The 13,708-nt window shown below is 44.0% G+C and overlaps 1 protein-coding gene across 4 annotated transcripts in view; it reads left to right on the top strand.

The window, feature by feature from the left end:
* Window positions 1-5,931: 5,931 nt before the first annotated feature.
* LOC147436323 (metal ion-binding protein) overlaps window positions 5,932-13,708 on the top strand; it is a 126,177-nt gene continuing 118,400 nt past the window's right edge. Inside the window, exons 1-2 of one of the 4 annotated variants that reach the window (XM_086489249.1) lie at window positions 5,932-5,954; window positions 6,377-6,539. In XM_086489249.1, the coding sequence (XP_086345375.1) occupies window positions 6,387-6,539 (153 nt within the window). In that variant the 5' untranslated portion in view covers window positions 5,932-5,954; window positions 6,377-6,386. Of the gene's footprint in view, window positions 5,967-6,035; window positions 6,540-13,708 lie in introns of those variants that run through there. The other 3 variants (XM_086489248.1, XM_086489251.1, XM_086489247.1) reach the window with 3 other exon arrangements.

The following is a 13,708-nucleotide window of genomic DNA, read 5'->3' as shown; positions in this document are numbered from 1 at the left end:
TGTAATTGTCAATCTTGACCTTGTCGAGTGTCGTACATTGTAGAGAAAGTGTACAAAATTTTTGCTTATAACTTTGAATTCCAAATCTTGAAAAGCCTACTGTGCTCCCTCTTGTGGAGAGGAGTCTTCGATGTTGCCAAGTTTCTTGAAAGCTGCGACAATTTGATGCAGAAGCCTTGCTTTGAAATAAATCTTGCACAAGCTTAAGGTAGCTTGCAAAATCTGCATGGAAAACCGCGATTTCATGTAATCATCATAAAAAATATCCATACATTTTGACAATCATATCATTAACATCATTTGAAGCCATGCTCCTTGAAAACAAAACCTTGCAAGCCTTGATGGGATGCATGAGTTTTGTTTACCTAGCTCTTCCAGACAAGCCCTACCTTACATGACTTGCTTCACATAGTTTTGCTAAAACTTCACGAAAAGATGATGCCTTGATTTCTTGGTTTTCTATAGAAAGTGGAAAATTTCAAAAATCATACTGGTTTCCAAATTCTTGAAAGCCTGTTGTGTTAAATTCTCGAGCAAAAACTTAAGAGATTTGAGAGGATCAAAGCCTTGCTGCTTTGTTGGGCCTTTCTTGCCAAGCACTCAAGAGTGCTAATGTCAATGGCCTTGCCTTGCCTTGTTTCCCTTGCTGGCCATGCCAAAGTCCATCACTTGTGAGGGTTGTCCTAATTTTTCCCCCTCATTCCTTTGCATGGACTTGTTGATTAGACTGGAGAACTTAGCTTTGCTTCGCAAGACTTTGCATGGTGTCGATCCTAGAATTTGTGAGGTCCTAGAATCCGAGCTTTGCATTGCCTTGCTTTGGTTGATTTTGCATGGGGTAACCCCTTAGGGTGGCTCTTGGGCACCCTTTGGGCGCCCAACTTTAAAAAAAGTTTGAGAGAGTGTGTTTTTAAGGGTCCCTGTCCATGGCCTTCCTCAGCTCCCTTGACCACAACTCCTTGAACCGATTGGGTTGCATGCATTTGCATGCTTTCATGGAGTACAAAACCCTTGTACCCCTTAGCATTACGCCCCGGCTCCCTCTATCCAAACATCTCGAGATCAATTCTCCCCTTCCAAAGTAGAGAGAGAGAGAGAGAGAGAGAGAGAGAGAGAGAGAGAGAGAGAGAGAGAGAGAGAGAGAGAGAGAGAGAGAGAGAGAGAGAGAGATTGATTTAGGTTGTGATAGCAGTGTGAGGGCAAGGGCTAATCCATGCCTTTCTCCACCCAACCATACTCCTCTTATAGACCTCATGGCCTCCCTTTTAGGAGACCCCTGAACTTGCATGTCTAGCCTGATAGTGCCTGGCTTGGTCCTACCATTGTCTTGACATACATTGTGGAAACCTCTGGTGGCATTTAATGCAAGCATACCTTTTTCATTTGTATATTTTGAAAAGAAGAATAATTATGATGTCACTTTTTAGAACAACTTTCATGAGATAGCTAAAGATGGTCCAAGATTGGGGTTATGGTTATACGCACATAAACGATCACGATATTGTCACAAGAATAGACATGAGAGACCATAGTTATGTGGATGTGACTGAAGCAACTATTGAAGACTTTGATTCAGAAACAATGGTTGAAACAAAGTACTTGCTTGGATGCAATCGAAAGCAAACCTCTAGATACATGGTTCTTCAAAATGTGGCAACAGATTTTGTTATGAAGAGGGCAATCGAGGATGAAGCATATGTACCAAGCCTTTTCCAAAATTCCTTCTTTTGCCTCTAGAATGGTGCCAAATTCTATAAACTCTAGATGTATGTGTAAGAGAGGTAACATCCACTCAAGTTTGTCACAAATAACGCCATGATTTACTCCCAATATGTGTCTGAATGTCATTAATCACCAAGAAACTCAAGATACTTTTCCTCCAATCAATGACATGTTATATCAAGCACATGCAATCGTACAAAAAAAAGCATGAAAAACAAAGAATCATCAAAGAGGCTGAAGAGGAAGCCTTCAGAATATAAATATCTCCTTTCAAGAAAAATGCGTGAGTTAACCAAGCAATAGCATATGACACGAACAAAAAACATGTGGACCCATACATCAAAGTACATGGAGGCAAAAGCATGGTGATAGCCTATGCATTGGTCAACTTGGGAGAACATTAATCTGACCAGTTTTTGTAGTCTTTGAGCAGCTCCAAGATGTCACATTACAATAAGAGGACAATGAAATATCTTCACAAATGCACAAGCTTATACCATAATAACAATATATGAGACAACCTAGGTTCATGTCAAAGAAGAGACAACACTATATACAGACATCAAGACGAGACAACAACCAATAGGGAAGAACACTCTCGAAGCAACCAATACTAAATTGGGTACGGGTACCCAAGAAAGGAGCCGACACATGTGCAAATGTGTAAGACACTAAAGCTTAAACTAAGGTAACAATGTGTAAGAAACTAAAGCTCAAACTAAGGCAACAACAAAGGCCCACTACAAGAAACAAATGGCACTAGTAAGCTACTTAGAGACTAAGGATTTTATGAAGTTAATATGAAAATCTGGCGACCAAAATCTCAAGCTCAACCTATTCAAGTTGTGAGTAGCCTTACAAAGTTACAATGCATGAAAGAACCAACACCTTAAGTGGGAACATTTTCGAGTAGGAAAAGCACCCTCAAGCCAACCAATCAAGTAGGTATGGCAAAGAAATTCTACCTTGCCTACATGCTCCTTTGATATGCTTTCTTGAAGATCCGAGCTTTGAACTTCAAGACCTAATCTTGGCTGAAATATTAAGAAATTGAATTCAAGTCACCAACAACCAAAATGTGTTGTTTGGCAAAAAAGTCTATAGTCAGGCAATTGGCCCTTGAATGTATAAGATCAAATGATATGGTTTACAAGTTTAGCTAATCAGGCCATATCTCAAGTTGGAAGGGCTCAAAATAACTAAGTTCTATCGCTCCACAAAATCTGCTACATCCTTTTACATGCCTTTCAACCAATATCTTTCTTTCACTTTGGCAAAATTAGCCCATACACCTCGATGTCTGGCATATAGGCTTTCATGAAGCTCTTTAATAATTTTAAGTTGAGTAGGATTATCACATACTACTCGCAATGGAGTCCCATCTCTTCTTTTAGGATGTTTCCATAAGTAAACATCCCTCAAGAAGTATCCATATGCTTTCTTTCTAATCCTTTTGAATTTTTATTTAGTCCAATCAGCCTACTTTTGTAAAGTACTAAGGTAGCAATCTATCACCAACCATTCATCCCTACTAGAAGGACTCGAGTGAAGATATAATGCATATATCATCACATTTTGCATAAGAAAAGGTGAGCATAAGAGTCAAAGTCCACTTATATGAAAAAAAGGTAGAGAAGTTTAGAAGGGACTCACACACTTCTGCATTGTGAGGAGAGTGAATGAGCCTCAACAACAAAACCCTTCATGTGACTAAAGGATGCTTGTGAACCATACATATATTTATGATTTGCTAGCTACACCAACTCCCTAAAGCTGCACATCATGTTGTTCTTGTGCAATTTTTATTCAATCATATAGAATATTGCATCATTGGACATATGCATTAGGCCGCTCTTTTGTGTTCCACCCATATTTGAGCTGATGTGGTCCACAACAAAGACTCTAGAATAAAAGAAGCTACTCCCTACACCCTTCATAATCACATCATATTGTACTAGCTCTTGTCATATTCATGTGTACTTTCATAAAGCTATCACTTTGCTTCTTGAACACTCAAGTACATTTAATTGCACGAGTGCAAATATAACAGGCACTTTTCTCCCCTCAGGTTTTTCCCTTTGATCATTTGGGTACTCAGACCCTAAAGTAGGACAACACCACATTTTCATTTCTATTTTACATATTTTTTTCAGTGAAGCTAGCAAGCCCCTCATAGTGAGGATCCTTTCCATGCTCTTTCTACTTACACATCATACCTCACTTGCTATAAACATTCTTGTACATCACCACATCAGAATCAAAGTAAGTTTTACACATCAAAGATGTGCATTGCTACAGGAGGGGGAGAGATGCTTCCAGGCCATAGTGTGCAAGTCCATGTAAAAGCCATACTAATATAAACTACAAAAGGAACCTTTGAAGCTTCAAATGTAGAGGCACACTCTAGTTTGGCAAAGATTCTAGTCAACACCACAACTCCTCAAGCAAACACAACACAAAAGCAATACAAGAACAACCCCAAACATTTCAATAACAAAAAATACTAAGGCTCTTTTTAAGGTCAACGAGAACTATGAGGGGAAGTGTTGAAAGATTCCCCTTCCAAGAGAGGATTCTACAAAGATTCCTTAAAGATGTTAAATTAAGATGCTAGTAAAGAGGTGAAGATGCAAGATGGATGCTATTGAATAAATACTGGAACTAAATATCACATTAATTTTTCCATTTTTATTAATTTTGGCTATCGTAGAAAACCTTTATAAAACCAACAAAAACCGTTATTTAATGACATCAATTGTATATTGCTGCAAATCTTTGTAATTATTGAATCCATATGTAAATTCTACCCATGAGCTTGAGCATCGAGTTTAGGTTTAGCAGAAGGTTCATACGTTGGCTAGCCACTTAAGTTTTGGGCAAAGTATAAAGGCCAAATATGAAAAAACCTTATCATTTAGCTTGTAAGTGATGAAATTAATTACGTAGCTGCCATGTTATATAACTATGTACATAGCTTTAAAGGAGCTTTCATTGTAGTCATCTTGAGCTCATCAGAGTTTAACTTAGGTTTTCTCTCGTTGCCTCGTGCAATGAGTAAGTCTTTATTTGGAATTCGAGTGCTTACTCTATGTTTCAATGTTTATATGAGTGTGCTCCCACCTACAATTGTTTTCGGCTCATTTTTACACATTTAGTAGTGCATCTAGTAGATAGGTTTTGACACGTAGATTGTGTGATAAGGTTGAGTTTCTATTACAATGTGTGTGGAGAGTATGTAGACCACTGTATAAGTTTTGACTTTATAAGAAGATTCCCCATTGTCATGTGCTTACCTTGTTCATTACTTTGCAAGCATTTAGAGTCCATTAGGTCAACCATTTGTAGTTGTGTAGGTCACGGGGTAGAGAGCTTGAGTATTTTGGTTGTAAGAGTTTTTAGTGTTGGATTGACCATAGATAGCCAATGCATTTTCCCCAAGGTCAGCATATGATGTTTGGACCCTCTGTGCCTTAACCGTGTCAACTATGCCCACGGATTTTACATTTTATGTTGGTCCGTGTTCTTGCTAATGGTGTCTCCGTGCGCGCGCGCGCGCGCACACACACACACACACACACACACACACACACACACACACACACACACACACACACACACACACACACAGAGAGAGAGAGTCAATCCACACGTTGGAGAAGGCAGCCAACGTCGGTGCTAAGTTGGCACACAAGGGGCGTTGGTGTCGCTTATTCTTGAGAACAATTGGAATATTGGGAGTGAGATGACTTTATTCTATGTTTCTTGAAATGAATACGAAAGTGAAGCCCACACTACGTGCATGGCCAAGGTATATGAGAGAACTAATTGAAAGCGAAGCCCATGCTACGTTCGCATAGGGTGAAGTTAACGCCCAACGTTAATGCAAGTCTACCTCCACCCGATATTGAAGAGCTCCATTTACTCTCGAGACGAGCTCCAACACGCTTTGTAAAATCGTAAAGCTAAAGGATTGGCATGCCAATGGATTAGCTGACATCAACAAATAATGCCATGTGGTCATGTATGAATCCTTTCTAATATTGCTTGCCTAACAATGCCTTCCTTGCATGGAAACTATAGTGCACACACAGACACCTCCCATCATCGAGGGCCAGGGGCCAGGGGGTTTATGGTCCTTGTTGTTTGTGATGCAACAACGTGATTGAAATGGTGGGGTTTTCCGTCTCCAATGAGCAGGGAGGTCGGTGGGGATGGTGCCCACAATAGACAAGGTAACTGAAGAGGTGCGCAGTTTTCTTGAGGATAATATTCATCAGCATATTTTGCGCACTCGATTTCAAAACTCTCTCTCGCTCTCGCGCATTCTGTCGCTTTTCTGTCTCCTATCCTCTCCTCCCGATTGCCGAATCCGAATAGCTCTCTCTCTCTCTCTCTCTCTCTCTCTCTCTCTCTGCGCCATAGCTCGCCCCGCTAGCTCCATCATAGCCATACTTGCTTCTTTTCTCTCCTATCGCCATCGTCCATTTCTTTTTCTGTTTCTTTTTCGGCCCTTTGCGTCTCGTTTTCAATCTTTACCTCGTGCTTCATCTGCCCCCCTGCCAAGACTCTCTGCAATTCTTGGCTAAACACTTTTATCAAAGCAACAAACAGAAGCACTGTCTTTCTCCATTCAAGTTTACGTTTTCGTTGGCAGGTTATGAGATATGTCTGCTGCAGGGAGAGAGCCGGAATATGTGATAAACAGCAGGGGGGGTTCGGTTCTTGGGAAGAAGACAATCCTCAAAAGCGATCATTTTCCTGGGTGCCAGAACAAACGGCTACAACCTCATGTTGATGGAGCTCCTAATTACCGTCAGGTGCGCGCAGATTTGTCGATTGAGCAATTTAGAGAGAGAGAGAGAGAGAGAGAGAGAGAGAGAGAGAGAGAGAGAGAGAGAGAGGGAGGGAGGGAGGGTGGAATATTTCATTTAGATTTTCTGTAAATGATTAGCAAGATGAAGACCAGCGCGCCACCTAGTTATCATGGGGCAGTAGATTCAGGGCTGGACGTTGCATTATAACGCTGCCTTCTCCTTCGAGTGCACCACAGTTATGACACCATCTTAACAAAACTACGATTGCAAAAGGAACATGTGCGCGTGGGGCCACATTGTGTAATCCTTGCATAGTGCAAAGGAGTGGTTATTGTACCACACAGACTACATATGGATTATGGATGGAGCAGGAAGCAAGGGTTGATCAAGACAGACACCACCTTAACAAAGCTACAATTGCGAAAGGAACATGTGCGCGTGGCCCCACGTTGTGTAACCCTTGCATAGTGCAAACGAGTGGTTATCTTACCACACAGACTACATATGGATTATGGATGGGAGTAGGAAGCAAGGGTTGATCAAGACACCGTGCTTGGAACTCATTGACTAGCTCTTGCCTACATATTATGCATGCATGCACCCCCCCCCCCCCCCCCCCACACACACACACACACACACTTTTTTTTTGTTATGCTTTATTACTTGAGGGAAACCTCCGAACGAGGGAAAACATACATAAAAGTGAAGAAAGCATAGTTACCCGGAACAGAAAATCGGAACGGGTAACGGGGAATGGGGAACGACAACCAGTAGGAACTGCCATTCCCTGTTTCAAACACTCACGTTTGAAACACGGAACGGTGATTTAGAATGGGAAGCTAGATTGGGAATGGGGAACGGCGACCTGAAAATGGCCATTCCTTGTAACGAAAGAACATGAGGGTAGTTGTAAGATACTCACTGAGAGCTCTAAAAGCAAATGGAGGATAGCTCAAGATTCTCTGAAGAGAGCTGCATGGTGTCAGAAGCAAACCGTAAGGTTTGTCGCAAGGAAATTTTGGATGTAGCAAAGATGTCGTACGATGTCACACACACTTAATTTTTTTTAATTTTTTCCAGGCCTTGCCCTATCTCCCCTTGGGCACCTATTTATAGGGCCAGGGGGTACCCACTTCCATCATATTGATGTATTGACAGGGTCTTCTCCTCATGGGGGGTTGATCCCCCCCTATTCACCATTTGTAGTGTTTGTGTCTCTCTCTCTTCGCAAACGCGCACTCACAATATATCATTTGACATTGTACGGGTCTTCTGCTCTGGTAATTATGGGGGGCTGCCCCCCCCCCCCCCCCCCCCCCTCTCTCTCTCTCTCTCTCTCTCTCTCTCTCTCTCTCTCTCTCTCTCTCTCTCACGCTACCACACACGCACCCTCTCACATGGTATTGGTCACCGGTCCAAGGCGCATCTCCGCATCAGGTTTCTCTCTCAAGATCGGACCTGCTAGCACTTTTTGCATCAGCCAGGCAAGCGACAAGATGTTGAGTTTTTAGTCGCAGAGGACCCATCTCCACTTGCGTTTTTTGGAGATCCACATGGAGATCACCTTCTGGCTGCAAGCGCTAGCCTTCTCAGGTTGTTTCCTTGCCGGAACACCCCCCCTCTACCTGCGTTTTCAGTTAGCAGATCTGCGTTTTTTTGGACAGCAGCACCTGCGCTTTTGGGGCTGAGTTGTCAGCGTTTTTTGGACAGCAGGTCATCGTTTTTAGAAGAAGGGGCAACGTTGGGCCTTGCCCATTGGATCTTGCTATTCCTACATGGCTCGGCATCTTGTGCCTTGCCGGCAACAATCCTCTTCATCTTCTACAGATTTCAGCCATAAACACCTGCTGTTTTATGTGTTTTCAACCCATCTGGGGTTGTGCTAGGGATTCAACATCCTTCCTAGACCCTCTGCACCGCTCCGGACCCTGCCGGGAGCGTACGAACACACTGAAAACCGGTGGACAACAGCGTTTTCATCACCTCACAGTTGCGTTTTTGGATGGACAACAACTACATGGTTTGTGTTTTTCATAGAGGATGAAGTTACCTCATGCCAGGACACCATCCAGTGGTGGTCCATGCAGTCTCTCAGTGACTGCTGCAGTACACGGTATCTCCGACATCGGCTTGATCATCTACATGCGTACGATCCTTGGGAGATCCATTCATTCTAGCCATCATTCGGCGTTTGTGCGCTCCAGAGGGGGTGGTGACTTGTGGTTTGCTATGGACACACCTATGCACTCATCAAAGGAGTTCAAACGAGATATGACCATGCTCATGGCATCTGGGATTCCAACATTCCTAGAGAAGACACCACCACTCGACCTCGACACGTCAGATCTGTGAGAGTGAGCAGCAGAGAGGGAGTGAGCCATGCGCGTCCAAAACGTTGGAGAGAGAGAGAGAGAGAGAGAGAGAGAGAGAGAGAGAGAGAGAGAGAGAGAGAGAGAGAGAGAGAGAGAGAGAGAGAGAGAGAGAGAGAGAGAGAGAGAGCACAAGTGCTCTGCAAATGATGCTCTCAATACACAATGTTTGACTACAAGACCCTAACCGTTCTATTTATAAAATGTTAGGTTGAGTGAAACCGGCCTGTAGGGCGGTAGGCTTTGGCTTTCACCCGAAATTCTTTACTTTAGACACACACAAAGAGAACGGGCAAAGGAAACCTGTGACGGGAATTAAACTTAAGTACACACACGGCTCGGAAGCTAGAATGCTCCAAGCAGAGGCCGACAACCTGTAGGCCCAGAAATTGGTGCCCCTTTCGGTATTTCTTTATTCTTTAACAGAGGGAATATAACCTGTGATTTCCTACGAGTTGTCCTGCATAACCGGGCTGAAATCCACCTGTTCTGGCCTGATTTCGGCAGCATAACTGTACTAGGACGCTTCACAGTCAGTATCCCCACGCAATAGATGACTTTCCCGATGCATACGGACACTTTGCAAAACCTGGAGAGAATCTGCAGCATGCTGAATTCTCTGTTTTCTGCCCCGAAAATGTGTCAGATCACCTCTACAGCGGTCCCCTCGCGTCCCCGAACTTCCTGCGGGTATTAGGGACCGTTTAGGGCCGAAACCCTAAACCTGCAAAATACACGGTAGGCTGTAATTCCCTGTTTTGGGCTCCGTTTTGCATGCCGGTCGCATCTGTAGCAAGTCCTCGAGCTCCCACACCTGTAGGGCTACTTGCCCTTTGAATCGGACGAGATTTCTCACGTGAAACCTCTCCGAATTCACCTGTACCTACGGGGGATTAGCCACTAGCTAATCTAGTACGTGTGCAAGAGGCTCTTGCCTTGGCAATCGCGCATGAACCGACACAACTGTACATCAGTCAATTTAAAAGCCCTCTTGTGGGGCATCACAGATGCACGTAAGGGAGAGAGAGAACAATGTGTAGCGTGCAGGGCATCACTCCTGGCACCACACTGTACATAGAGGGAAAGGAAGCACTCCATAGCTCTTAACCTGTGACAGGAAACTAAAAAATGAGCCTCCCAGCTATAAATTCAGCGCTACCTCTTCTTTGCATGGGGAAAGTTCACTAAAATGCGCCACTTGGCACGATTACATGCATTTTTCCGTTTCGGGGTTGCCGCCTAAAAATCTCGCGACTGGTTGCTCAGTTGACTTCGCGGCAAGAGTTGTCAAATGTTCCCTTGGTTATACCGGAGGTAATGACGCGAACACATTTCACGGCCCAAAATAGCAGTTCCCTAAATTTTAGGAGATGCTTCCGTTGGGCTCCCACTGGTCATCTGACCATCTATCCTCATTGGGACCGCATCCAAAAGTGCAATGTGGCCCAACTGTCGGATACTTTCTGTTGGTGATCCCACCTTGACTTTATGCCTTTATTGAGTTCACTTCCTAGTATCCATCAACTTGCTAAGTGCGACGGGGGGACCTTCATGATCTTGCTCTGAGCCTAGACATCCTCTCACTATATGAATTCTAGTGCCGACCACTTCCCGTCTGCGGGTGAAACTACCGTTCACATTGGCCATACAGTGTCCGACCGTTTGCTATTTCGAAAAGAGGGTCTCAAAAATAGAACAAAAGTCATTAGAAAGAAACCAACAACTAAGGTTAGCAGTTGCAACCTCCTCGTGTTAAGAGCTGCCACGTCCTCGTGACATTGAGGTAGGGCAAAATGTGTAACTGGTGCAAAAAACATAAAAGCCCAAAAATGGCTAAAAATGTGTGCACCCAGCCAAGCTTAGAAAATGACCGGCCGGACACGTGCTAAAAGTGTTCGCCCATGCAATCTTCATGATGTGCGATGGGTGGCTAACCCAAGACAATCACTAGTCGTACAAAATGGCGAAGCATCGTTGGTGTAACTCTAACCTGCTGCATTGTCCGGTGTAGAGGCATACTCCAAATGAAGATCTCCAGCCAAAACCCGCTCCCGAACATAGTGGTACCGCACCTCAATGCGCTTTGTCCGAGCGTGAAAGATAGGGTTCTTGGCAATAGCAATGTAACTCTGATTGTTCACAAAAGAGGAGTCGTAGCAGTGTGAGGAAAACACAACTCTCCCAGTAATCTCCGTAGCCATATTGTCACATGACACATCCAACCCTATGTGTCCGTGGACAAGCTATAGCATGACTAGGGTTCAGTTCAGTCAAGTCAGTCTAGAATAGGAAGTGATTTGGCATTTTTGTGAGTCTGTTCGCAGACCGTGCATGTCCAGACACTTAGAATAGATGCATATCCTCTGGTTGCACACAGCATGACCATCAGATTCCAGTAAGAAATCATCATTTTAGCATTTTTACAGTGCATAGACCTATTTTCCCTATTTTTGACATTTTTCACTTATTGTTTTTAAGTGACTTTTGTTGGAAAGTAGGTAGGGCAATTTTGCTAAGTTTGTATATAAGCAAACCTAGCGCTAGCATTTTCTAGCAGAAGAGGCAGTAGGGACAACTTGTTCAACAAGCACCTTCTCAACAAGACCCCCCACCGGCGGTAAACCTAGTGTTTTCAACCAAGGACCAAAGATTAGCCAGCATTTTGCTTTTGCAGATCCAAACTGGTGGTAGCAGAACCAACAGAAGACAGATCAGCTCTAGCGTTAGGAGATTGCACAGCAAGGAACTTGGCATTTTTGTAGCAGGATCCCAAATCAACCTAGCGTTTTTGGATCTACAAGAGACCTAGCGTTTTTGCAGATCTTCGCGACAAGGACTCAAGGACCATCGTGTTCAGTTTTCAGCAGCCAGACATCGCAGTAGAACCCCCGAACCTCGCAGATCTCACCTTCCCGCAGCAAATCCTCGCCGCACGGTCAGATTCCGCAAGGTGTACAGATTCAGCCCGGAAAACGTAGATTTCAGCATCTGCATGTTCAGCGCGTCGTCGTCGCATCGTCGTCATCGACATAGAGTCAGAATTCAGCAGATACAAGATTTGCAGATTTCAACCCTTAGCGTTTTCAGATTTCAGCCCGTCTCATCGTCGTCGACATCGTCGGCAAGTCCAAGCATTGTAGAGATTTGTGCAATCATAAGTAGACCGCTCTCGCCATAGAGAGTGGGGCCTTTGGAGGAGGGTTTGACAACTTTCTGGTGTCGTATTCTTCTCTCTCTATCACTCAGTCTCATGCACTTTCACGCACAATGTCCATTCACTTTGCTTGTGTCCATTGCACTCTTTCATTAAAGAACGGAAGGCTCTCCCTGTAGAAGGTGCGGCGGAATGAATGTTTGAACTTTGCTCAAGATGAGTGCTCCGAACTGTGCTCAAGGCTCCTTTTGTCCTTATGGAAGGGAGAGCCTTCCGTTCTTAATGTGAGAGTGCAATGATCACAACAAAGTGAATGGACACTGTGCGTGCAAGTGTATGAGACTAAGAGATAGAGAGAGAAGAGAATACGATACCAGAGACGTAAAACCCTCCTCCGAAGGCCCCACTCTCGTCGGCGAGAGTGGTCTACTATTGATTGCACAAACCGGTACAAACTGAATGCATGTGACTAATGCAAATCTAGGCTACGTCGATGTCGACAATGGGGATGACGAGACCGATCTAAGGGCTGAATTCTGCTGCTTTGATACTGCTGTCCAAAAACGCCAATGGTTGAAATCTATCACTGATTCGCTACTGTCCCAAGAACGCTTGTAACAAACTGCTGACGTGTCGACCTACTGAAGAACAGAGCTACTGGCCAAGGGGCCTAAACCCTAAGAAGAACAAGTAACAGAAGAAGTGTCACAAAGTGATGACGTGGTTGATCGAGAGCAAAAAACCCTAACCCTATTTTTGCCAGAAACCCTAACTGCTGAAACCCTAATTCTGAAAACCCTACCCCTAAAACCTGCAAACCCTAATTTTTGAAACCCCAACCCTAAAACCTGCAAACCCTAATTCTGGAAACCCTAACCCTAAAACTGCAACAGCGTGGCTGATTTTCGAAAATTGCTTTGGCATGATGACGTAGCAGGCTGTATGGATTTCCGTGATTTATGCTTGCAGCTTTTGGCATTGCTTTTTTGGACCAGAAGCTTTTGAGTTTGAAAGCTTTTCATGTAAACTGCTTTTTGGACGAGAAGCTCTTGATTTTGAAAGCTTTTCATGTAAACTGCTTTCTAGGCCAAGGGCCTTTAAATATGAGGCTAGGGCTCATTCTCTGACATGCTTCCTTGAGAAGGTGCAGAGTCTGGAGTACTGGCTTGTACTTTGATGATGCAATATAAAGAAATACCGAAAGGGGCGCCAAGGTTTGGGGCCAATACTCTCTGGGGTGGAATTCCGCCACTCCGTGTCGTGTGTCGTCTCTCTCTTTCAGTCAGTTGTTATTGAAATGTTAAAAGTCTGTTCAGTCTGTTCTTTTCTATTGGCACGTGGTGCCCGTCTTGTGACAGTGGTATCAGAGCATCAAGCGTGTGCTTTTCTGAAAGCATACCGGTCCTACAAAAGAGCAGACAAAGCTATTGGAATTTTACCGGACTTATTAGCCACTCCCACCCATACTTCATCGCACATCGGACGCGCTCCCGTCTTCACCGCAGTGTCTTACAGGGCATAACCCAATTAATATCACTTGCAAAAGAAGGATCCAACTCGAGTCACTGTTTTTCTCAGAGGCAGTGCCATGCAGATGTTGATAGCTACCAAGCAGCATACTCCAAGTACTTGGGCTAGCTTTCAAGAAA

This window comes from Adiantum capillus-veneris, chromosome 18 (genome assembly GCF_014529385.1).
Source record: "Adiantum capillus-veneris isolate H3 chromosome 18, ASM1452938v2, whole genome shotgun sequence".
Classification (NCBI taxonomy): Eukaryota; Viridiplantae; Streptophyta; class Polypodiopsida; order Polypodiales; family Pteridaceae; genus Adiantum; species Adiantum capillus-veneris.
The sequence above is the reverse complement of the archived record's forward strand: the minus strand, read 5'-3'. Positions and strand labels throughout refer to the sequence as shown.